We start from the raw sequence: 23,352 nt of genomic DNA, 5'->3' as shown, positions 1-23,352 counted from the left end.
TGTCAACAGTACCGGGATTGAAAACCCTGCATTATGTACTTATGAAAATGAACTTTAAATGAAATAATTAAGGTTCAGTGACAGCTTTCAATTATATGACCTTAATACAAATTTTTGTATTAACCTCTCTGCTAAACTTACTTCTATTCTCATTTTTCCTTTGTCCTGTTGTCTTCATTCACTTTTAATCTAACTTTTTAAAATTGTTAACTATTTATGTAAGCCAGCTTTATTTCTTTCTGTAACAAGGTCTAGATATGTATGAAATAATAAATGAAGTATACAGAGAGGGATTAGAATCAGATAACCAACGGTGTAGTAAGCAAAGGGTGTTTATTATTTCTCGCCGCCCCCCGCCCCCAAGAAATGTTCTCCCCTGCCCCCCGCCCCCAAGAAACAATCAACACTGGAAAATTTGAGAACCACTTTGAAAATAAAGTATCTAAAGAAAATAAATAAAAAGAAATCCAGTCAGTTTAGTGAACCATGTCTTTTTGATGGTTTGGCTTTATCCTGTCTCTGAAATTGACCACCAGATAATTTTTCTGTTCCTTTTCTCTGAATGTTACCAGGACACTCAATCACTTATTGGGAGTCCCTCTACCCGTATAGCACCTCATATTATTGGAGCAGAGGATGATGACTTTGGTACTGAACATGAACAGGTGATGACTTTTTTTCTAAAAAACAAATTATTAATTTTCTGAGATGTTTGATTTCTTGCAAAAATGAACACTTTCTGGAGACTGAAATTATACTTATAAAGATTTGAAGCTAAAATCTTAGAACTAAGATTAATTAATTGGCTAATTGCCCAGGTTAATTGCTTATTTTAGCTTTGACCAATACAAATGGCTTTGCTTTTGAAGCTGATAAGAAGTCATTGATTTATACCTAAGTATCTCTCTCATCTTGGGGGAGGGGTATGTTATTATAAATTTTTAAAAAAATTTCAAATTCCAGTTGTTTATTGATGGTATATAGGAATATGATTGGCTTTATTCTTGTCCTTGTATCCCATCATCTTGTTATTAAACTCACTACTTCTAAGAGCTTTTTAAAGTAACTTTTTAGGATTTTCTACATAGACAACCACGAACAGAGACAATTTTTATTTCCTTGTTTCCAATCTGTTTATCTTTTATTTCTTGCTCTTACCTTTATTGTACTAGTTAGGATTTCCAGTATGAGGTTGAATCGGTGTGGTGAGACAAGACATCCTTGTCTTATTCCTGATCTTAGGAAGAAAGCATTCAGTCGTTTATTATTAAGTATGATGTTAGCTATAGGTTTTTTTGTAGATACTTTTTTTTTTAACTGAGAAAGTTTCCTTCTATTCCTAGTTTGATAGGAGTTTTTATCATGAATGGATGTTGACTTTTGTTGAATGACTGAGGTGATCATATGTTGTTTTTTTAAATTTAGTCTCAATATGGTAAATTACATTAATTGATATTATTAGCATTTTGAAGCAGCTTTGCATTCCTGGGATAAACCGCAGTTGGTCATAATGTATTTTCCTTTTCATAATAATGTTGGATTCAATTAACTATTATTTTGCTGAGGATTTTTGCATCTGGGTTTATGGAGGATATTAGTCTGTAGTTGTTTTTTTTTTTTATAATGTCTTCGGTTTTGATAGTTGGGTAATGCTGAACTCTTAGAATGAGTTGAGAAGTGTTACTCCTCTTGTATTTTCTGAAAGAGATTGTATAGAATTGGTATTATTTGTTTAGATTAACTTATGTGATTCTAGGTTACCTTAAGTTTAACTATTGCTGTTTTCTGTGTTCAGTGTAGTTTGGGAATATACAAGTATTCTAGGAGTTGTCTTATTTAAAATCATACAGCTCCCTTTCCTACCACCATTTCTACAATTAGCTCGAAAGGAAGACAGCTATTTTGTTATTAGGCAAAAAGCCTTCCATTACATTTTTAGAAGGGTTATTAGCCTGATTTTTTGCATACTGATTTGTAGACATGTGAGCTCTTTGATAATCATCTTCTGGACTTTTATTCTCCCAGGAAGGTCTTCCCTCCAGCCTATTCCCAAGAGATTATTTTCAGAGGAGGAGATTCCATAGCCTGTGTTGCTAATAAATTCTAGTGAAATTTTTTTAAATCTTGAATTTTTTTAGGGTAGGTTAAAGTGAAATTTGGATAGTTACGTTTAATTGAGCTGACGTTACATTTTGCAGTTATATATTGTCATTATTGATGTATAATTACTTCCTTTTCTAGATCAATGGGCAGTGCAGCTGTTTCCAGAGCATTGAACTGCTAAAATCTCGCCCTGCTCACTTGGCTGTTTTCTTACACCATGTAGTTTCACAGTTTGACCCTGCAACATTGGTAATATATTTTATGATTTCACCAATTCAGAGTTCTTACATTGATTCATATACCATAAAACTTTTCACTTCAGCAAGATGAGTGGATGGACTTCTTTCAGTTTTCTAAACATATTAGATATGAAAGATGATTAAAATGTTACTAATTTATTTTTTATAAGACTTGGTTATATGGTAATAACTACATTGTTTATGGTGACCTACTTGTTCAAGGCATTCCTACTCAATGAGGATCTAGCAGATTACATTTTTCATGATTTCTCCCCCATTTCTTTCTCTACTACAGCTCTGTTATCTCTATTCAGACCTGTATAAACAGACCAATTCCAAGGAGACTCGTCGTGTCTTCCTTGAGTTTCATCAGTTCTTCCTGGATCGATCTGCAGTAAGTTACCAAGTTAATATTATAATCTTTGCTTTAGTACATTGAAGTATTGGCCTCCTACTTCTAGTCTTCCCTCCCATGTTTTTGGACTTCACTGTGCTTTCTGACATCTGTATTATATCTCAATTACTGATTATTCTTGACTATAATTTTGTTTATCATTTCTAAGTTAGTTGTAGGCATATGAATTCTCACAGTAGGTTTTAAGGGATATATATGTATATTTGGGTTTATACATGTGCATATTTAGGATGAGGGAGTGAAAAAGAGAACATAAATGATATACATATATATATATATATATTAGGATCGAAAGGGGAATACTTGTATAATTGAACTCTGGTTGGCCTCTTTGAAGTTTGGAGGCACAAGTTTAACTGAAAAATGGTGGAAAAGATCTTACTAGTATAAATGATAATAGATAATAGTAATTTTACCAATAGAAATCTTAGTAAGGTTTTTAAACTAATATGTTTTTGTTTTTGTTTTTTCTGTAATTTTCTTTTTTTGTAGTATCTGGTTTTGGTATCAGGGTGATGGTGGCCTCGTAGAATGAGTTTGTGAGTGTTCCTTCCTCTGCAATTATTTGGAAGAGTTAGAGAAGGATGGGTGTTAGCTCTTCTCTAAATGTTTGATAGAATTCGCCTGTGAAGCCATCTGGTCCTGGGCTTTTGTTTGTTGGGAGATATTTAATCACAGTTTTAATTTCATTACTTGTGATTGGTCTGTTCATATTTTCTGTTTCTTTCTGGTTCAGTCTTGGAAGGTTATACCTTTCTAAGAATTTGTCCACTTCTTCCAGGTTGTCCCTTTTATTGGCATAGAGTTGCCTGTAGGAGTCTCTATGATGCTGTGTATTTCTGAGGTGTCTGTTATAACTTCTCCTTTTTCATTTCTAATTTTATTGATTTGAGTCCTCTCCCTCTTTTTCTTGATGAGGCTGGCTAAAGGTTTATCAATTTTGTTTATCTTCTCAAAGAACCAGCTTTTAGTCTTACTGATCTTTGCTATTGTTTTCTTTGTTTCTATTTCATTTATTTCTGCTCTGATCTTTATGATTTCTTTCCTTCTACTAACTTTGGGTTTTGTTTGTTCTTCTTTCTCTAGTTCCTTTAGGTGTAAGTTTAGATTGTTTATTTGAGATTTTTCTTATTTCTTGAGGTAGGATTGTATTGCTATAAACTTCCCACTTAGAACTGCTTTTGCTGTATCCCATAGGTTTTGGATTGTTGTATTTTTGTTGTCATTTGTCTCTATAGGTATTTTTTGATTTCCTCTTTGATTTCTTCAGTGATCTCTTGGTTATTTAGTAACGTATTGTTTAGCCTCCATGTGTTCGTGTCTTTTACGTTTTTTTCCCTGTAATTTATTTCTAATCTCATAGCGTTGTGGTTGGAAAAGATGCTAGATATGATTTCAATTTTCCTAAATTTACTGAGGCTTGATTTGTGACCCAAGATGTAATCTGTCCTGGAAAATGTTCCATGTGCACTTGAGAAGAAAGTGTAATCTGCTCTTTTCAGCTGGAATGTTCTATAAATATCAATTAAATCTATCTGGTCTATTGTGTCATTTAAAGCTTGTGTTTCCTTATTAATTTTCTGTCTGGATGATCTGTCCATTGGTGTAAGTGAGCTGTTAAAAGTCCCCCACTATTATTGTGTTACTGTCGATTTCCTCTTTTATAGCTGCTAGCATTTGCCTTAAGTATTGAGGTGCTCCTATGTGCATATATATTTATAATTGTTATATCTTCTTCTTGGATTGATCCCTTGATCATTATGTGGTGTCCTTCCTTGTCTCTTATAACATTCTTTATTGTAAAGTGTATTTTATCTGATATGAGTATTGCCACTCCAGCTTTCTTTTGATTTCCATTTGCATGGAAAATCTTTTTCCATCCCCTCACTTTCAGTCTGTATGTGTCCCTAGGTCTGAAGTGGGTCTCTTGTAGACAGCATATATATGGGTCTTCTTTTTGTATCCATTCAGTGAGCCTGTGTTTTTTGGTTGGAGCATTTAATCCATTCACATTTAAGGTAATTATCGACATGTATGTTCCTATTACCATTTTCTTAATTGTTTTGGGTTTGTTTTTGTAGGTCCTTTTCTTCTCTTGTGTTTCCCACTTAGAGAAGTTCCTTTAGCATTTGTCGTAGAGCTGGTTTGGTGGTGCTGAATTCTCTTAGCTTTTGCTTGTCTGTAAAGCTTTTGATTTCTCCGTCAAATCTGAATGAGATCCTTGCAGGGTAGAGTAATCTTGGTTGTAGGTTCTTCCCTTTCATCACTTTCAATATATCGTGCCACTCCCTTCTGGCTTGTAGAGTTTCTGCTGAGAAATCAGTTCTTAACCTTATGGGAGTTCCCCTGTGTGTTATTTGTTGTTTTTCCTTTGTTGCTTTTAATAATTTTTCCTTGTCTTTATTTTTGCCAGTTTGATTACTATGTGTCTCGGCGTGTTTCTCCTTGTGTTTATCCTGCCTGGGACTCTCTGAGCTTCCTGGACTTGGGTGGCTATTTCCTTTCCCATGTTAGGGAAGTTTTTGACTATAATCTCTTCAAATATTTTCTCGGGTCCTTTCTCTCTCTCTTTTCCTTCTGGGACCCCTATAATGTGAATGTTGGTGCATTTATTGTTGTCCCAGAGGCCTCTTAGGCTGTCTTCATTTCTTTTCATTCTTTTTTCTTTATTCTGTTCCACAGCATTGAATTCCACCATTCTGTCTTCCAGGTCACTTATCCATTCTTCTGCCTCAGTTATTCTGCTATTGATTCCTTCTAGTGTATTTTTCATTTCAGTTATTGTGTTGTTCATCTCTGTTTGTTTGTTCTTTAATTCTTCTAGGTGTTTGTTCTTTAATTCTTCTAGGTCTTTGTTAAACATTTCTTGCATCTTCTTGATCTTTGCCTCCATTCTTTTTCCGAGGTCCTGGATCATCTTCACTATCATTATTCTGAATTCTTTTTCTGGTCGGTTGCCTATCTCCACTTAATTTAATTGTTCTTCTGGGGTTTTATCTTGTTCCTTCATCTGGTACGTAGTCCTCTGCCTTTTCATTTTGTCTGTCTTTCTGTGAATGTGGTTTTCGTTCCACAGGCTACAGGATTGTAGTTCTTCTTGCTTCTGGTCTAATATGTTTTATTATTAGCCTTGCTATAGGGTAAATAACAGTTAGCCCTTAATACTTCTTGAAGAATCATGCTGCATGTCCCTAGTTCTTTCATATTTGCATTTCTCTTAGATGACTGTTTCACACCTTTTCTCTCTTGAAGTCTCCATCACTTCCTCTCCTGTTCTTTTCTCAACTGATGACCTTGCTGTTTCTTTGAGAAATTTAAAGTATACAGAAGATAACTTCTACCAGGTATATCATCCTACCTCTCTCATACCATATGCTCTGCCCTCTCTCCTGATGCTATGTAGGGATTGTTCTGCTTTTATCTAAGGGCACCTCTTCCCCTCTTTATCCAGAGTGTATTTTCTTATCCCTACTTAAAGATTAGTTATTCTAGCAATTCTTCTCTCCTGCATCATCAGTTTTTTTGTTTTCTACTGAATCATTCATATTAGCATGCAGACATGGTTAGTTCTCCTATCTTAAAACAAACAAACTCACATAGAAATATTTTGGCTCCACTTCTTCCTCCAGCACTTGCCCCATTTTCTTTGTATTTTTTGCAAAGTTACCTGTACACCTACACATAGCTGAATACAATTACCTTCTCAATGAAGCCTTCCCTGACCAATTTACTTAAAATTTCATCTCCCCCCACTTTCTGTCACCTTTCCCATGGTATTTTTGTCCATAGAATTTATATTTTCTTTTTTTATTTATTTTTTGTCTATATTCCTACTCTTCTACCCCAAGTGTAAGCTCCATCAGGGCAGATATTTTTGTTCTGTTTGTTCATTGCTGTTTCACCAGCACTGAATAGATCCTTGCAGAGTGGTCACTCAGATAGTTTACTGAATGGATTAGTTAGGGTTCTGATTATACTGCCATTGTTTAAAATATTACACAATGTATTTATTAAGATAGCTTTCTTTCATGAAGAAATGACAGTATATTTGAATTTCACATTTCTTAAGTGTGCTTTCTCCATGCTAAGTCAAAACTTTATATTTTGCTGCTCATGATCTATATAAGTTTATCAAAATGAAAGTATAAGAACCCTGATAGATTAATTTGCTAATTATTCTTTTATGCCACAGGTCATATTTATTTCATATAAATACCCACATACAGAAATGAACATATATACACTTTTTTGCATTTGTGCTAGAAATACTTTTAGGAAAGTTGATTTGAGCTACTTTATGGCAACTTCAGTTAAAGAGAAAGCTTTGAAATCCATTTCACTGTTCTTCAAATAAATAGTAGAGATCTCATAATTTTTAGCAGTGACTTATTTTCAAATGTAAAACTTCAGGTCTCATGTTAATTGTTTAAATTCTGGAAGGATATGACTTAAGTAGGTGTATAATACAAACATGAAGAAGTTAATATATTTTCTCCAAATGCAAAACAATTTTTTTCCAAGATATTTCCCAAATTAACAGGAGATAATTATCTGGTAATGGGACCAAAAACTGCAGTTATTGTGTGAACAAATCCTAGCTAAGAAGAAGTAAATTATGACACAGTCGTCTTAGTTCAAGAGTAAGAACTACACATGAAAGAACTAGAGATTTAAGACTCCAAAGTCTCAACATTGATATCCAACACTTTCTCATTGGGAGTGTGACTATTACTGTGAGAATTCTTTAGCTTTACATAGCAGAATGCTTGGGAATATCATGGTCTGTAGTGTGAGTATATCAAATACAGCAAATAAAAATCATCATTATATATGAGTAAATTTTTCATATGATATACACATAGTTGAGGTTTTACCTATATTGATTCAAATGATGTATAACTGATTATCTTAACCAATGATTCTAGAAAGCCCAAGCCAATATTGATTCATTCTAGAAAACTAAAGCCAACAGGAATAAGTAAGGCACAGAAGCATTCAGTCATCTAGTAAAACGATTGTAGATGTTTCCCTTATAACATGAGCCTTGGGAAAAAGGCTTATTTTCAAGTTTAACAATAGAACATTCCAGAGCTATGAAATTTAGATGGTTGGAACCTAAAAAATGAGCTTATACATGAATATTCTTGTAAAAATAGATATTCAAGTTGTATCTCTTTATTTTGTGTAAGTCCTTATATGCATCCTGAAAAACTCTTAGTACTATTTCACTTTTTGTTTGCATTTTTGTTTTAGCACCTGAAAGTTTCTGTTCCTGATGAAATATCAGTAGATCTAGGTAAGTCTGGAGCACCAATATGCTGGAGAATTACATCTCTATAGATACGTAGCTCAGCTCCTCCCTAAGGTTTCTATCTGTTACGTGGTGACTAATAGGTGATATGAATCACAGCAGAAAAAAAGCCTATAATACATTTAAGGGTAAATGAAAGATGAATTCTGAGATGAAATACATAAAATGTGTTGAACTTCTCTTTGTCTTACTTCAAGTTAAGTTTGCACCAAATAGTGCCAGTTATAATGCAAAAAATATGCCTTAGATCAGGTGACTTCTTCTATTTATGCAGAAAAAAGAAGACCCGAGCTTATTCCTGAGGATCTACATCGCCACTATATCCAAACTATGCAAGAAAGAGTCCACCCAGAAGTTCAAAGGCACTTGGAAGATTTTCGGTAAGCTCGGTGGTAAGCTGATACGGTTGTTCTGAATTAATTTTCTTTTTAGGTAGGAAAAGGTTATACATTAAGTCCTTGGCTTAGCATATCGTTTTTCGCACTGTTACTAAAACCTAACGCACATCTGCAGTCAAAAGGTTGGCATGGTACTGAGAGTGCATAGTCCCCAATCCTTACGCTGTCAGGAATTGTGCTTAGTATTAGTACTCTGTGCTAAGTGTGTCCTTCAGGATATGTGCTCTGTTGAGTGATTGCCTCTAGAATTTTCTTCCTCCAGTGTCCTAGGTGGCATGGGCCCCCAAATAGAAAACTGACATTTTGCCTGTTGCTAGAAATTCACAGCTATGGAAACTCTGACGAAACATCTCCAGAGGGAGATAGTTTTTCTCTAGGTTACCTCAGGAAATTTCTCCTATTCCCTTTAGACAGAAACGTAGCATGGGACTGACCTTGGCTGAAAGCGAACTGACTAAAATTGATGCAGAGAGAGACAAGGACCGGGTAACTCTGGAGAAGGAACGGGCATGTGCAGAGCAGATTGTTGCCAAAATTGAAGAAGTGTTGTAAGTAACAGAAATACATGTTGAAAGGCCCTCTCTACTAACATGCTAACTGTGCTTAAAGTGAACAAACTTAGAAGGGGGGTCAGGTTGTCTATGCGGAGCTGTTTGTTCTGTCATAATACTTGAGGAGCTGGAATTGTAAATGTATGCTGATGCTTTAGATGACGTTCTTGTATTTCTTTTCCTTGGTATTGGTAAAATGAGTAACTCTAAAATTTCTAACTGATCAAAAACAGGTTGAATACTTATATTGGCTTCAATTCACAGACTTTGGAAATGTTTCTTGCTATAAAACATTTACAGTTGATGACATGAGTGTGAAAAGCATATGGTTCCTTCAGGGATTAGAATTTTTCTGATGTTTTATTCCAGGTGACAGAGATTTGGGGTGGGTCCCAAAGCATTTGGCTCTGTTCTGCTGTTTCAGTTATCTGAGTTTAATAACAACTCTTTTATTAAACTTTAATATTTCATTTTAAAATGTTTTTATTTTTAGGATGACTGCTCAGGCTGTAGAAGAAGATAAGAGGTAATATAACTATTTTTTTCCTAGAATTTTAAGGAAAAAAGAAACGATCTTGTCTCCTGCCCTAAATTATGATTTTTTTTCTTTTAACATAAAAATATAGACTGTCTCCCTCTGGTGGCCTGTATTTTACTTGACGAATATTCTAGTATCTTGAGTAGAATCCTTTACTATTCACAGTGAATAGATAGCTCCTTATTTTTCACTTGATGAATTCTAAGAATTTCAGCTTTGGGGTTTTAGAAGTCATTTGATATCTTTATTCTACCCACCATCCCTTCCCAGAAGTCTTATTTTACTTAATCCTTTCTCCCTCAGTTCAACAATGCAATATGTTATTCTCATGTACATGAAGCATTTAGGAGTAAAAGTGAAAGAACCTCGAAATTTGGAGCACAAGCGAGGTCGGATTGGATTCCTTCCAAAAATCAAGGTAAGACTAGAATAATAATAGTGTGTTAAGGTCTCCGTGCTTCTTTACATTTGACTGCAGTGCTTTCCTTCTTTGTATTTACTTTTTCAGCAAATTAGTGCTAGGCATGCCAATAGGAATAAGATATGGTCCCTGTTCTCAAGAAACTCAAAATCTAGTGAGAAATCCAGCCATGCAAACTAATTTATTAGACAGTGTGAGAAGTGAAACTAGTAGTTTATACAGAGGACTGTCCCTAACTGTTCTGGCCTTATACTTGTCTTTTATGGTACCTGTCAGTGTTTGTAATTATGTATGTTTTGGTTTCATTTTTGTTAGATTGTAAATCTGGATGAAGATAAGGACCTCCTTCATTGTATCCCCAGCTTTTAGCATAGTGCCTTCGTACATTATTAGCTTAGTAAATATTGTTCAACAGATGAGTGAATTACTTAGAACAGGCTCCCAGTAAATGTGCTATAAACCTACCTTTTACTTTCCAAAATTGTCAGTTCTGAAGGGTTTGAAAAGGCATCTTGAGTTTGGTGTGTACATAGTACTGTGTGCCAGCCTCTAATGAGTGCCCTGTGTGTGTGTGTGTCTTTCATTTACATTTAACCAATTTCTTTCAACTGACCATTAGAATGTGTTTCTGTTTAAAAGCAACAAAAGAAGTCTACTCTGTTACGTATCTCTTATCTTTCTGATTGTACCTCAACTCTAGCAAAGTATGAAGAAAGATAGGGAAGGCGAAGAAAAAGGGAAGCGAAGAGGATTCCCCAGCATCTTGGGACCCCCAAGGAGACCAAGCCGTCATGACAACAGTGCAAGTACGTTGAAGTTTAAAATGCTGCATTCCCACCATTCCATGCCATCTTTACATTTAGGCTCATTTAGCTAGAATGGGTTGCTGGAGAAAGGTGTCCTAGGAATGTTTCCACTGAACTTCTGTTGTTTCTATTCAATGTCACTTCTGAACTAAACCCCCGTGTGACTTTACAGTTGTCATACACATCTTATTTAATGTCAGTAGAGTATTCCATTAGTTGTCCATAACATAATCTACTTACCTGTTCTGATTTTGTTTGCATTCAAATTCTGATTGTTAAATTTATAAAACAAAATGTGCATGGATTTCTCCACCATACTTTGTTTTACCTCTTTATACATATGTTACTCACTGTCTCCATACTTCTGCAGTTTTTCCACCTCTTCATTGTGTTTTATTTCCTGATGTCCCTCCACCCTCAGGCCTACTGGAGAGGCAGTCTCCTAGAGAGGGCCGCAGGAGAAGTAGGGGCGGGCCTGCTGCTGCGGGGAGAGAAATTAGCTCATATAGTGGTCTTCAAGGTGACAGGTACCACATTTGAAAATACTGGCATGGTTGGAGTTGGGGGGGTATTGTGATACAGTGAACCTGAATGTCCCACACAATGAGGAACTCTCACTCACAACGCCAGTGGTGCCCCTTGCTGAGAAACACTGAGAAGGTGAAGGAAATTTTTAGGGAAGAGGTTGAGGAGAACAGAGCGTTTCACAGATGCTGACCATGAGTTCCAAGGGATACAGAAGAGGAACTGTAGGAATTAGGGAAGGAGGAATTTTAGGATTAGAGATGTACAGAGCTGTGTGAGACGCGCCAGGCTATGGGGGATGGTGACCTGAGAGTCTTTAGCTTCTCACGGTGACTGATGTGAGCAGCTTAGGGATTACCCTGCGTGGTCTCTGAGGCACGTCGTGATGACGGGCTTGTGAGTGTTAGGGAGCAGCTAGGGGCTTGCTAAGAGCTCACAGAGCTAAAAGGCCTCGTCTTCTCTCTTACAAATGAACACAGCTTCGTATGTGTCCATCTCTGGCTCTCGGCATCCCCTCTCCCCGCACCCGCTGTTGCCCTCCTCAGCTCCTTTTCTCATGACCGTTTTTCTTCTGCCTCTTCTCTCTCCCCCTCATCTTCTACCATCTCCCACCCTTTTCTCTTCGTCCTCCTTCACCTTCCCCTGCCTTTCTCTCTTTCTCGCTTTCTTTTCTCTCTCTCTCTTTCTTTTCTCTCTCTCTTTCTTTTCTCTCTCTCTTTTTTTCTCTCTCTCTCTTGCTCTCTCTTTCCTACCTCCTTCCTTCCTTCTCTTTCTTTCTTCCTTTCTTTCCTTTCTCTCCCTTCCTCTCTATCTATTGCTCTGTTTATCTATCTATCCCTCACTCTGTATAATAATTCATGTTATATTTTTCTAGGCCCACCATATTCCAGACATTTTTCTAGATTCTTTTCATCATCTTTTTTTTTTTTAAGCTGCTTTGCAGCATGAATCATTAACTATTGCTTTCCGTTCAGTTGGCAGAGCCATGGAACTACAGAAGCAGCGCCACCCTAAGCACATATCCACACCCTCATCTGTGAGTCCTGAACCTCAGGACTCTGCTAAGTTGCGCCAGAGTGGATTAGCAAGTGAAGGAGCAGACATTGGGTACCTGCCAGCCAATTCCATGTCCTCCACGGTTTCAGGGGCCACTCTTTCCCAGGAAGGAGGGAAAGAGAATGATATGGGTGAGCTAATGCTGTAGTTCAACTTAGCTAAGTATCAGGATTTTAAAACAACTATACTAAGAAATTGAGTGGCAGATTATTTAAATCAAGACTGAATGCCAGTTTTAGTTTTAATATTTTAATATTCTATAACCAGTGACAAATCTGTGCTGAATGGTAATTTTGAGTTCTTATCCATTCAAAAAATATTTATGGACTTCTCTGTCAGTCATTAGCTCTGTGCCAGATGTTAGCATACAATAATACGTAGATTCTTGCCCCATGCAGCTTAGTCTTCTGGGAAGATAAGTCATACAAATAAAAACTTCAAATCGTGGGGAGTGTTGAGGGGACTGGTCAGAAGTTAGAGGCAAATGTGTGTATGCGGGGAGGGGGGTGCATCTAAAGAAGACTTTTAAAAAAAATCTGAGATTACCAGGGTTGTTTTGTTTTTTTTTTAAATGCTAAGGGGAAGCCAGTTGAGAGGAAGAGGTTGAAAATGCGGGAGATGGACTATGTATCCAATAGAACAAAGTTTTGAGAAGGAGAGAAGTGATGATATGTGGGGTGTATGTGAAGGGCAAGGTTATTAGCTGAGAATTAGGATTTAGTGAGAAGGGCAAGGGGATTTGAAAAGTAAAGAAAGATAGGAAGTAATTGTAGATAATAGAGAAAAGAGCTTATTACCATATTCCTTCATATTTGTTATAATGGGTTTCTGAAGCAAGTGAGCTGGAAGAATTAGGTGGTTTTATTTGGAGAAGGAAATGCCTCTCTATATTGGTGATTTTGGAAGCAGTTCAATTTCTGGTATGACAAGATCAAGGATAAATCTGTGGGAGTGGTCACCAAGGTGACAAAGAGGGGGTTACTAGAGATGAAGAGGGTAAGGAACCAAGGAACCAAGGGTTTGAATACCTTTATACACACAGACTTTGAGATCACTGCATGTGATAGTAGCACAGAGAGGAAAACTGTGAGCCAGCAGCCAAAGGTTCAGTGTTGCTAGATGGTTGTTGGTAGGGGGAGAACATGTGATATTGTTCAGAGAGTGAGAGCCTCAGTGGAGCAAGGGATTTTTATAAGAAGGTAAGATAATAGTCTAAAAGTAGTACTGAGAAAAAAGAAGAGTCTCTATCTCATCTCCACCCTGCAGTACACAGTGTATGACCGAAACATCAGTCTCTGTTTGAGAGGGCTGTAGCAGAAAAGGTTACCTTCCATGGCATAGGAAAGTTTTTACTTAAGACAAAGAAGTAGGGGTGACATTTGTAGAGAAGTCTGGAGGTTCTGTCTTATATGGAATTCTGAAGATGTTGGATTGAGTAATGCATTAATTCATGGCTCTCATGTCTCATTGAAATAAAAGCATGGTAGGTAATGAATAAACAAAAATCATGAAGAGAAAAGAAGTAGAGGAAGAAAAGATATTATCATTCAGTAAGAGATTTCCACAAATTTTGGGGAGATTGAAAGTGGGCAAGAGTGGTTTGATGGATAAAACAACATAAAGGAAGTCGGAGCCTGTAGATCGTTTAAGGAGTCCAAGGTGGGAGCCAGTCTGTCCATTAGAACCCAGGAGAGACTTTGGGCTCAGAGGTGGCATAAGTTACGGAGTACATGAGTAAGAAGTAAAGCTGAAAATGATGAATTAATTGAAGGTCTGTAATCCAAACAGTTATGTCAGCAGCTTCTGATCCTTACATTGTAGAATATAAGCAGTCTATCATTCCTGTGTCAGAAGAAAATGAATATGCTCTTTGTTACACAAGTTGAGTGAATTGTATAGGGAGTTAAGTCCTCCATGGTATTAGTGCCCTGGAGCTCACTTTAGGGGACCTGGAGCATGACAGTAGGCATGCCAGGGGCTTACCCTGCTCTGAGGAGCTTCCAGCTGAAATGGCCCTACTTCCACATAGCAGACTGGAAAGCCAAGTCAGCTGCCCAGTCTTTTATTCTTACATATGAACAGCATTACCCACTTTTGGCAAAAGTTATTAGAGTCCAGACCTAAGATAATATATAATGCCAAACATATTAGTGGTATAAAAAAGAAAATAGAAAATAAACACAAAAACTGCCACTAGCAGAAAATAATTTAGGTAATAAGTAAGAACTTATAAAAATACCTCTAAATTAGATAGTATTCTTGAAGAAATTAAAGAGGTTATTATATCTAAAGCAAGAATAGGATGTTATAAAAAAGGAGCAGACACCAAAAAGTTTTAATGTAACTATTACATATAATAACTGTTTTATTAGTTATTAATTGCTTTGTGATAAATTACCCCAAAACTGAATGGCTTAATACAAAAAATATTTACTACCTCACATTTTTGGTGGGTAAGGAACTCAAGAGCAGCTTAGCTGGGCAGTTCTGGCTTGAAGTCGCTCATAATGCTGCAGTCAGGATGTCAGCCAGCCATCTGAAAGCCTAATGGGGCCAGGAGACCTCTTCTGTGCTTCCGCAGGTGGCTGGTGGCAGGAAGACTGAGCTCCTTGCTGGAGGCCTCGGCTCCGCACCACATGGGCTTCTCCGTAGGACTGCTTGAGTGTTCCCTGACGTGGTAGCTGACTTTCCCAGAGTGATCCAAAGGAGAGCAAGAAAGAAATCCCAGTGTTTTTCTTTATGACTTAGTCTGTATGGATAATACCCCCTTATTTCAGCAAGTTAGAAGCAAGTCACTAAATCCAGCCCACATTCAAGGAGAAAAAAATTAGGTGCCACTGCTGAAGGGAGGAGTAACAAAGAATTTGTGGACATATTTTCAGACCACCACAGCTGCTAATAATTAAATAAGAAGAAAAAAAAGAAGTCCCTAAAAATAAAGTCAAGGAAATATTTCAGAATCTATATCAGAGATATCAAGAGATAGAAATTGGAGAGACAAGAATTACGTAGAGAACCACCACAGAGGTTCAACATCTTCTCTTTCACAAAACATCAGCAGAGGAATTGGAGGAGAGGCAGTTAGAGAAATGATAGAAGAGAGCTTCCCAGGGCTGAAAAAGAATACATGTCTTCAAACAGAAAGGGCTTACCCGGAACCAACTACAATGAATAATAATGTTTTAAAAAAAGACCTATGCCTAGAGTAGCTTTGGAAATGTCAGTGCATCAGAGATAAAGAAAAAGAATCCTGAAAGCTTTCAAGAGAAAGAAAATGGAGATTATGCTGTGTCACATTTCTCATAACATTAGGTGCTAGAATACAAAGGAGCCATGCCTTCAACTTGCTGAAAGAAAATGGTATTGAACTTAGAATTCTATATCCATCCAAACTATCCATCAAATATGAAGAAAGATATAAAGACATTTTCAGATACTCCAGGATTCAGAGTTTAACTGAAATGCACCCTTTCCTTGAAAATAATTTAATATACACACTCCAGCAAAATGAGAGAAAAATTAAGAAAGAAAATCTCATGGGGTCCAGGAAGCAGTGGAAACAACCCAGGAAAGTGGTGAAGGGCAGTTCTAGGATGATAGTTGTGTCACAGGCCAAGGGAGCAGCTGCTCCAGATTGGAACACAAGAACCTAGGGGATAAGAGAAAAGGAGATATTAAGCAGTTTATAGTAACAGATGAAAAAGTTTGTGACTTGATAAAATTATATTACTTTGACAGCAATAAAAGAAGGGCATTTAGAAATGCTAAGAAGAACAGAATTGTTCAAGAAAGTCATGATTTGAACATGAAGCAAAATTTAAAAATGGCATAATCTTAAAGTAATTGTTGGAGTATATGACTTTAATGTAATAAATACTCTGTTTCAAGTGGGCTAAGAGTTGTATCATTGGACCAGTAGAAAAGAAAACATAATCCTAACTAACATGCCTCTTAACCTGGCATGAATAATATGTATATGTATGTTGTATTACAATATGTGTATGGTCATAATAATGTAAGCACACTGTATGTTTTCAGACTTTTAGAATCAACCTAATGGGCAAAGCACAGAATATTTAGTTGTGGCTGCAGATCAGAATGGAAATGTAAAAAAATCCTCTTTATGATACAAGTAAAAATGTAATTGAAAGAAATGAAAGGTAAAAGGAAAGAAATATAATTAAAGAGAAGGATATGGACACTAAATACCTAATTTGACATAGAGGAGAATTAAAAGATACTAACGCCTTGTTGGAACAAAGATATATATATAATTCTATCATTTAAGCTTAGGGAATAACAAATAAGCCAACTAGGAATAATAATATAGTTATTAAACAGTGGGAAGAAAAAGGGGAGGGAAGTGAAGATGGGGCATATAAGTGAGCAAAATCCTCAGAGGAAGAAGAGATAGATATTACCTAAATATAATAAGTCCAGAAAAAGAAGTATGAGGTTATTATTTGGAGGTGGACCCCCATAATAACTAAAATTTGAATGAAAAAGATTGGCACTGGGGGTAAAAAAGGATAAAGTAAGAGAATGTTTCTCCTTATCATATGCCCTTCTGAGTTGTTGCCATATTTTATGTTGATTTTTTAAAACCTGCTTAAAAATGATTTTCCTGTTTATTTTTTAGTGCATTTAAAAATGTTATATTAGGGGGCTTCCCTGGTGGCGCAGTGGTTGAGAATCTGCCTGCCAATGCAGGGGACACGGGTTCGAGCCCTGGTCTGGGAAGATCCCACATGCCGCGGAGCAACTGGGCCCATGAGCCACAGCTACTGAGCCTGCGCGTCTGGAGCCTGTGCTCCGCAAAAAGAGAGGCCGTGATAGTGAAAGGCCCGCGCACCGCGATGAGGAGTGGCCCCCGCTCACCACAACTAGAGAAAGCCCTCACACAGAAACGAAGACCCAGCACAGCCAAAAATAAATAAATAAATAAATAAAAACCCATTTAGCCATCCATTTCATTCATCTGTAAAAAATAAATAAATAAAAGGATTCCTGGTACCTAGTAGATGCTCAATAAATATTTAAAAAAAAAATTTATATTAGAATTTTGTTTCTAGCTAACCTGCAATTGTTTAAGTAAGAATTTGGCTATGGGTGAGGTTGAAACTTTCTGGGTTACTAACTCTTTTTTTTTTTTTTAATCATTGTCTTTAGTAACACCATGTGAATGTCTGACTTGTGTCTTTTCAGGATCAAAGCAAGTTGGAGAAACGCCAGCATCTGGAGACTCCTTAGATGGCACACCTCGTACTCCCAGTACCATCTTTGACTTCCCACCTCCTCCATTAGACCAAGTGCAGGAGGAGGAATGGGAAGTGGAAAGGTAATTCAGTGGTATCTTAGGGGCGTTTAGGACATTGCTTAAAAGTTCTTCACTGTATAGTATGCCTATACTCTGTAGCATTTTTTCCCCCATGTGTTTTTTGGGGGAAGAAGTAGAACTTACTGGTAGTAAATACTAGATAGGTACTGAAATGTTTTTTAATTTATTTGATACTAAATCATTGCAATATCCAGAATTATTTATCAGCCACTGTAGTTTAACACAATTTTGAGTATCTTTGTCATAAATTTCTTGATTACCGTTTTGTTTTTGTGTTGACTCTCTGTTCTCCGTCATTTTAGGGTGACTGAACATGGGACACCAAAGCCCTTTCGAAAGTAAGTATCCCTAAAGTAGCTTTCAATAGGGCATATTTTAAGAAATATATCTTTTTTCCCCAAAGTCCTAGTTTTAAAGGAAAAGAAACCCTGTACACAAATCTGTTAGATAGTATAAAAGAAATTTCTTAATAAACACAATTATTTAAAAGATATTTATAGAGGTATTTATAACACAAGTAAGCTGTTTTCTAGGAGAGGATGATGTATTTATAACACATGTAAGCTATTTTGTGAGAGAGGATTATGTTTCAGGCTCTGTGCTAAGCAGTACTTCAGAAATATGACTGATTTACTGTAGTGTAAAGACTTGTGCTATTTCCCATCGTCCATGTGATATCCTCAAATAGAATCCATTATTTTTTCTTCATTAGGTTTGACAGCATAGCTTTTGGAGAAAGTCAAAGTGAGGATGAACAGTTTGAAAATGACTTAGAGACAGATCCACCCAACTGGCAACAGCTCGTTAGTCGAGAAGTGTTATTGGCACTAAAGCCTTGTGAGATCAAAAGACAGGAGGTAATTAATGGTGAGTTTAATTAGTTTTTGTTGTTGTTATTCACATATATTGAGTTTTTTTTTGTTTTTTTTTTTTTTAATTTTTTTTTTTTTTTTTTTTATAGCTACTTTATTTATTTATTTATTTATTTTTGGCTGTGTTGGGTCTTCGGTTCGTCCGAGGGCTTTCTCTAGTTACGGCAAGTGGGGGCCACTCTTCATCGCGGTGCGGGGACCGCTCTTCATCGCGGTGCGCGGGCCTTTCACTATCGCGGCCCCTCCCGTTGCGGGCCACAGGCTCCAGACGCGCAGGCTCAGTAGTTGTGGCTCACGGGCCCAGCTGCTCCGTGGCATGTGGGATCTTCCCAGACCAGGGCTCGAACCCGTGTCCCCTGCATTAGCAGGCAGATTCTCAACCACTGCGCCACCAGGGAAGCCCCTATATTGAGTTTTATTAGAGTTAAACCAACCCCCGAGCCTTGGAGTTTGCTTCGAAGTATCTGCTAGCCTTTTGTTTTGAACAGAGAGGAAATTAAACTAATAGATAGATGATCCGTGAACTTTCCAACTTAAAAATGCAAATGATTGTATGATTCTTATTGATAATTTAAAAGGAAAATGTATTTAGCATTCAGGTTATTTAAGATTCGTAGCATTATAGATCTTAAACTTGAAAAATCATTGAGACATTTGTCCCATCACTTTACTTTCAGGCTAAGTTATTTTTATGCATAGATTGTAAATGAGGAAGCTAAGGCTCCGGATGAGTGGTTGAGTTAGTCAAGATCATACAGCTGATAAGTGATCGGAAGAAAACTAGAATCTTGGTCTTCCTTTATCCTCGTGCATGTTCTTTATTTTATCCTAGCATATATGTGACAGAGAGGTGTACCTGCTACTGTCTTTAGGCTGTGATATGAATAAATATCCTTCCTGTCTCTAGCAGCATTGAGACACAGTGAGACTATAAAGTCTGGCCTCAGAAATAAGGGTTTATAGGCAAATTAGGTAACACAGAGTGCTATTATTTCTGAAGAGGGTTGAATTCAAAGTCTATATGCTATTTGGGCTTACAGTTTTCTAATGCTGTAGTTGTGATTGGTTGGTGCTACCAACCAATGGATTTTGGAATACATTGTTAAGTTTTAAGTACAAAATAGTTTTGATGATATTTTTCATTTGCCAGTATTTATAGCTCTTAGAGCCAGTATGCAGGAGAGTTTCATGTAATCAAGAAGTGACTTCAGAGATACTATATCCTTTCAAAACTATAAATAATTATTATATAACTCATTTGCTACTTAATTTCAGCTAAAGCCTATGTTTGATCCCATTCTAAGTAAGGTAACATTTTATATTTCCTTTTTTTCTGCTTAGAATTGTTCTACACTGAAAGAGCTCATGTTCGAACATTGAAGGTTCTAGATCAAGTGTTCTATCAGCGAGTTTCCAGAGAAGGAATTCTGTCACCTTCAGAACTACGGAAAATTTTTTCAAACTTAGAAGATATTCTTCAACTTCACAGTAAGAGAAATTGACTCTGATCTTTGTCCCTAACATTTCCAATAGATAAAAGATTGTGAGTATGTAAAGGGACCATAACAGTCAAATCTTATAAATGTATCCATGTGTTAGCTTTCCTGAAATTATATAACTAAATGTGAGCATAACATAAAGAAATGATTGGATGTTTGAATTTCTCCCCAACCCTTTACCCCCACCCCACCCCCCCCATCAGCCTTTTTTATACAAAGTGTTAACACAGGACTTAGGGCCTAAAGTCAGTGCCTAAGATGAAAAACATGAATAGTTAAAATTACCCTTGGAAATTCCCTATTGATTACAATATATATGTTTTTAAAAAATATATTCTATATAATAATATATGTATAAATATATTTTGTAAGTAGTAGTATACAGCATATAATCCCATGGTGGGAAAATTTTCAGGAATTAAATGATTTTATTGTTTGGTTGCTTGGAATGCTTGAGTGAATACATAAAACATCTGTCTTGCTGGCTTTCCCTGGTTGTAGTTATCCTGGACTTTTGTAGACAGTGGTATCAGTTCCTCTCTTTTTAAGTCACTGTTTCTCCAGGACCCTTAGTTTTCAGTCTTTCTTTCGTCAAGGATGCCATCACCACCTACCAACACCCTCCCGCCAAATGGTTGCCTTTTGCTCCTTTGTGGGTGATCCTACGTCTCACCAGTGTGCACGGACACGTTCAAGCATGATGATGTCCATTGCCTGGGAACACACATATTTTGAGAGGAACAGTGGGCGGAGTCACCTGTACAATTGAACTTTGTTTTTTATGAACATGGTTGGTTATAGATGGAGTCTTGAGGTTAAATGCGTATTTGATGCACCTATACTGTGTATAATGTGCTAGTTTCCACATGGTTTTATGCCTTGGCAACTGTTTTTCAGATAGAACTCAAAACATTTAGGTGTATAGGAATTGGGTCCAGATTTATATTTAAGGCGATCAGAAGTAGCTATACTACTCTGAAAATCCTCTTTTTTTTTGAAAATTTAGGTTCGTGGTACTACCAGTATCTCAGCCTGAAATGAATGTATGCTTAATTTTTTTTCATTGTTTTTTTTCTCCCTTAGTTGGGTTGAATGAGCAAATGAAGGCTGTTCGAAAGAGGAATGAGACATCTGTTATTGATCAGATTGGGGAAGATTTGCTGACTTGGGTAAGGAGATTTGCTATTTAATTTAAAATTTTTCATAGACACTTGATCAGATTCAAGGTTAAGTTGCTAACCTTCCCAAGTATGCAAACTCATCCATTTTGCAAAGCTAATGTAAAGATGAAAAGGGGTCCAACTGCGTATTCTTACTTATTCTTCTAATAAGTGCCCAATCAACTACATGCTCTTTTCTCATCAAATTAAAGATACTAGTTCTTTGTGTTTAAAAGAATGTAGAGTAACATGGATATTGATAAAAAATAATTTAACTGATGTAGAATTTTAACTATCTTCTGTTGTCAAAATCTCAGAATTGTACTGTAAAACATTAGACAATTGTAGATCCAGAACTACCATCACAAAAGTAGAAAAGTGAAAATTACTTAATCTTATGTACAAAGAAAGAGTTCAGAGACTATAGTAGCTGTTTGTCAAATTGTATTTATCTTTCCAGCTGACTCTTTATCAGTATATACTCCATAATATATACTTATGTGCCAAGCACTGTTCTAGGTACTGGGGATGCAGTAGCAGTCAAAACACATATGGCTCCTGCCCTAGTGGAGCTTATAGTCAATGGGAAAAAAAAAATTAAAAAACAGTCGTTAGTTATTTCAAGTGTGATTAGTGTTACAAAAAGGGGAGAATACAGGTTATTATGGGAATAGATAGCAAGGAGACCTAAACTGGAACATACAGAAAATCTTCCTGGGGGAAAGTGGGTTTGATCCAGACATTTAAAGAAAGTACTACAGTTAAGGCTGTGAATAATAGTAAAATATGTGATGTAGTTCTCAAAATTTTAACACTGGTTGAACAAGAACTGTTAAGCTATGCCAACAGATATTTACTTCAATATGTAGACTGAGGAAATGTCACAAGATTTTGGTAATTTTACAATGATAACTTTTTGGTAATTTTACAATGATTGATAATTTTACAATGATTAAACACTAGAAAGTTGCCTAAAACAATCTTGATCCTACTCCTTTCATTGATGGTGAGACCGTGACTCAGAATCTACTAATCTATTAGTAGAGCTCTTCTTAGCCACTAGCCACTTGACACGTAGAACAAGATCAGGGAATCATAATCCAGTCTCATCTTGCATTTACTGAACTTTCCAAAGCATTTTCTCCTTAGGCCCACGCTGGCATCATTGTTATTAAGGAGACTTAACTTCCTTGAAAAATCCAGCTTATTCTGTGGCTACTCTGTGATGGTGGGACTCATTTTGTTTCTTGATCTCTGAGTTCTGTTGCCTTGGCAGCACCCTACTCAACTTGAAACAGAAAATTAGTAGTATGACATAACGTAGCATCAATTTTCTTGTTAAGTTTGGCTTAAAAAGTTGTAAGTCATATGGACTTAACGATATCAATCTTGATTCCTAAGCAGTTTAATTTGCATCTCGTATAAATAATGTTTAACACCAAGTGTCAAGTGAGATTCATCATTAATAAGGTACAGAAGTACATTGGTCCTCGTACCACAGTCCTTTGGACTGCATAAATCTACTACATGGTAAAATAAAGTGGAGATACCTCTTAAAAGTGGGACCACAAATTTATTTTAGAACATTCAAAAAGAATTGTATTCTTGACCAATGTGATATGCCTATAAAATGTTGAGGAAAAGCAGAATGGACTAACCAATTTGGTTAGTAGCTGCTAGGTACAAAGGGTTAATTTAGGGCAAAGTGTTGGCCAGAAATACTAAAAGCAAAAATCATAAACAGGTGTCTAGGTTTACTCTATTTTTTAAAAAATAGTTTTGGAGAATATTTTTCCAGTATTGGTCCCTTGAGGTCACCTTATATATACTTATGCTGCTAGTAAAACCACTGTAAAACTGCTTGAGGCCAGGGCGTTATTTTCTTTTGTAAACCCAGCCGCTGTTAGTAATTGCGTGGCACCTGGATTGACTAACGTACCAAAAATGCTGCCAGTCTCATCTCTAAATATGTTGAGTGTTACATTTATAATAGAATAAGAATACAACATTGGCGCAACCTATTAAAATATCACTTTGTATGTGTCATCGTTGAAGAAAAAATACTCTGAATTTATCTACAAATGCCCTACGAAAGGATTTTTTACAAAATACCTTCGTGT

The 23,352-nt window shown here is 36.5% G+C and overlaps 1 protein-coding gene across 2 annotated transcripts in view; it reads left to right on the top strand.

Annotated features, from left to right (window-relative positions):
* The window catches only part of ARHGEF12 (Rho guanine nucleotide exchange factor 12), a 144,491-nt gene that overhangs the window by 100,563 nt on the left and 20,576 nt on the right, over positions 1–23,352 (top strand). For both annotated transcript variants that reach the window (XM_036861860.1, XM_036861859.1), the window contains 15 exons: positions 573–665; positions 2,242–2,352; positions 2,638–2,736; positions 8,011–8,053; positions 8,343–8,448; positions 8,877–9,014; positions 9,511–9,543; positions 9,859–9,973; positions 10,677–10,782; positions 12,282–12,494; positions 17,569–17,701; positions 18,004–18,039; positions 18,414–18,568; positions 19,915–20,061; positions 21,156–21,241. In XM_036861860.1, the coding sequence (XP_036717755.1) occupies positions 573–665; positions 2,242–2,352; positions 2,638–2,736; positions 8,011–8,053; positions 8,343–8,448; positions 8,877–9,014; positions 9,511–9,543; positions 9,859–9,973; positions 10,677–10,782; positions 12,282–12,494; positions 17,569–17,701; positions 18,004–18,039; positions 18,414–18,568; positions 19,915–20,061; positions 21,156–21,241 (1,614 nt within the window). The remainder of the gene's footprint in view (positions 1–572; positions 666–2,241; positions 2,353–2,637; positions 2,737–8,010; positions 8,054–8,342; positions 8,449–8,876; positions 9,015–9,510; positions 9,544–9,858; positions 9,974–10,676; positions 10,783–12,281; positions 12,495–17,568; positions 17,702–18,003; positions 18,040–18,413; positions 18,569–19,914; positions 20,062–21,155; positions 21,242–23,352) is intronic.

Source organism: Balaenoptera musculus, chromosome 8 (genome assembly GCF_009873245.2).
Source record: "Balaenoptera musculus isolate JJ_BM4_2016_0621 chromosome 8, mBalMus1.pri.v3, whole genome shotgun sequence".
In the NCBI taxonomy this organism is placed as follows: domain Eukaryota; kingdom Metazoa; phylum Chordata; class Mammalia; order Artiodactyla; family Balaenopteridae; genus Balaenoptera; species Balaenoptera musculus.
The sequence above is the reverse complement of the archived record's forward strand: the minus strand, read 5'-3'. Positions and strand labels throughout refer to the sequence as shown.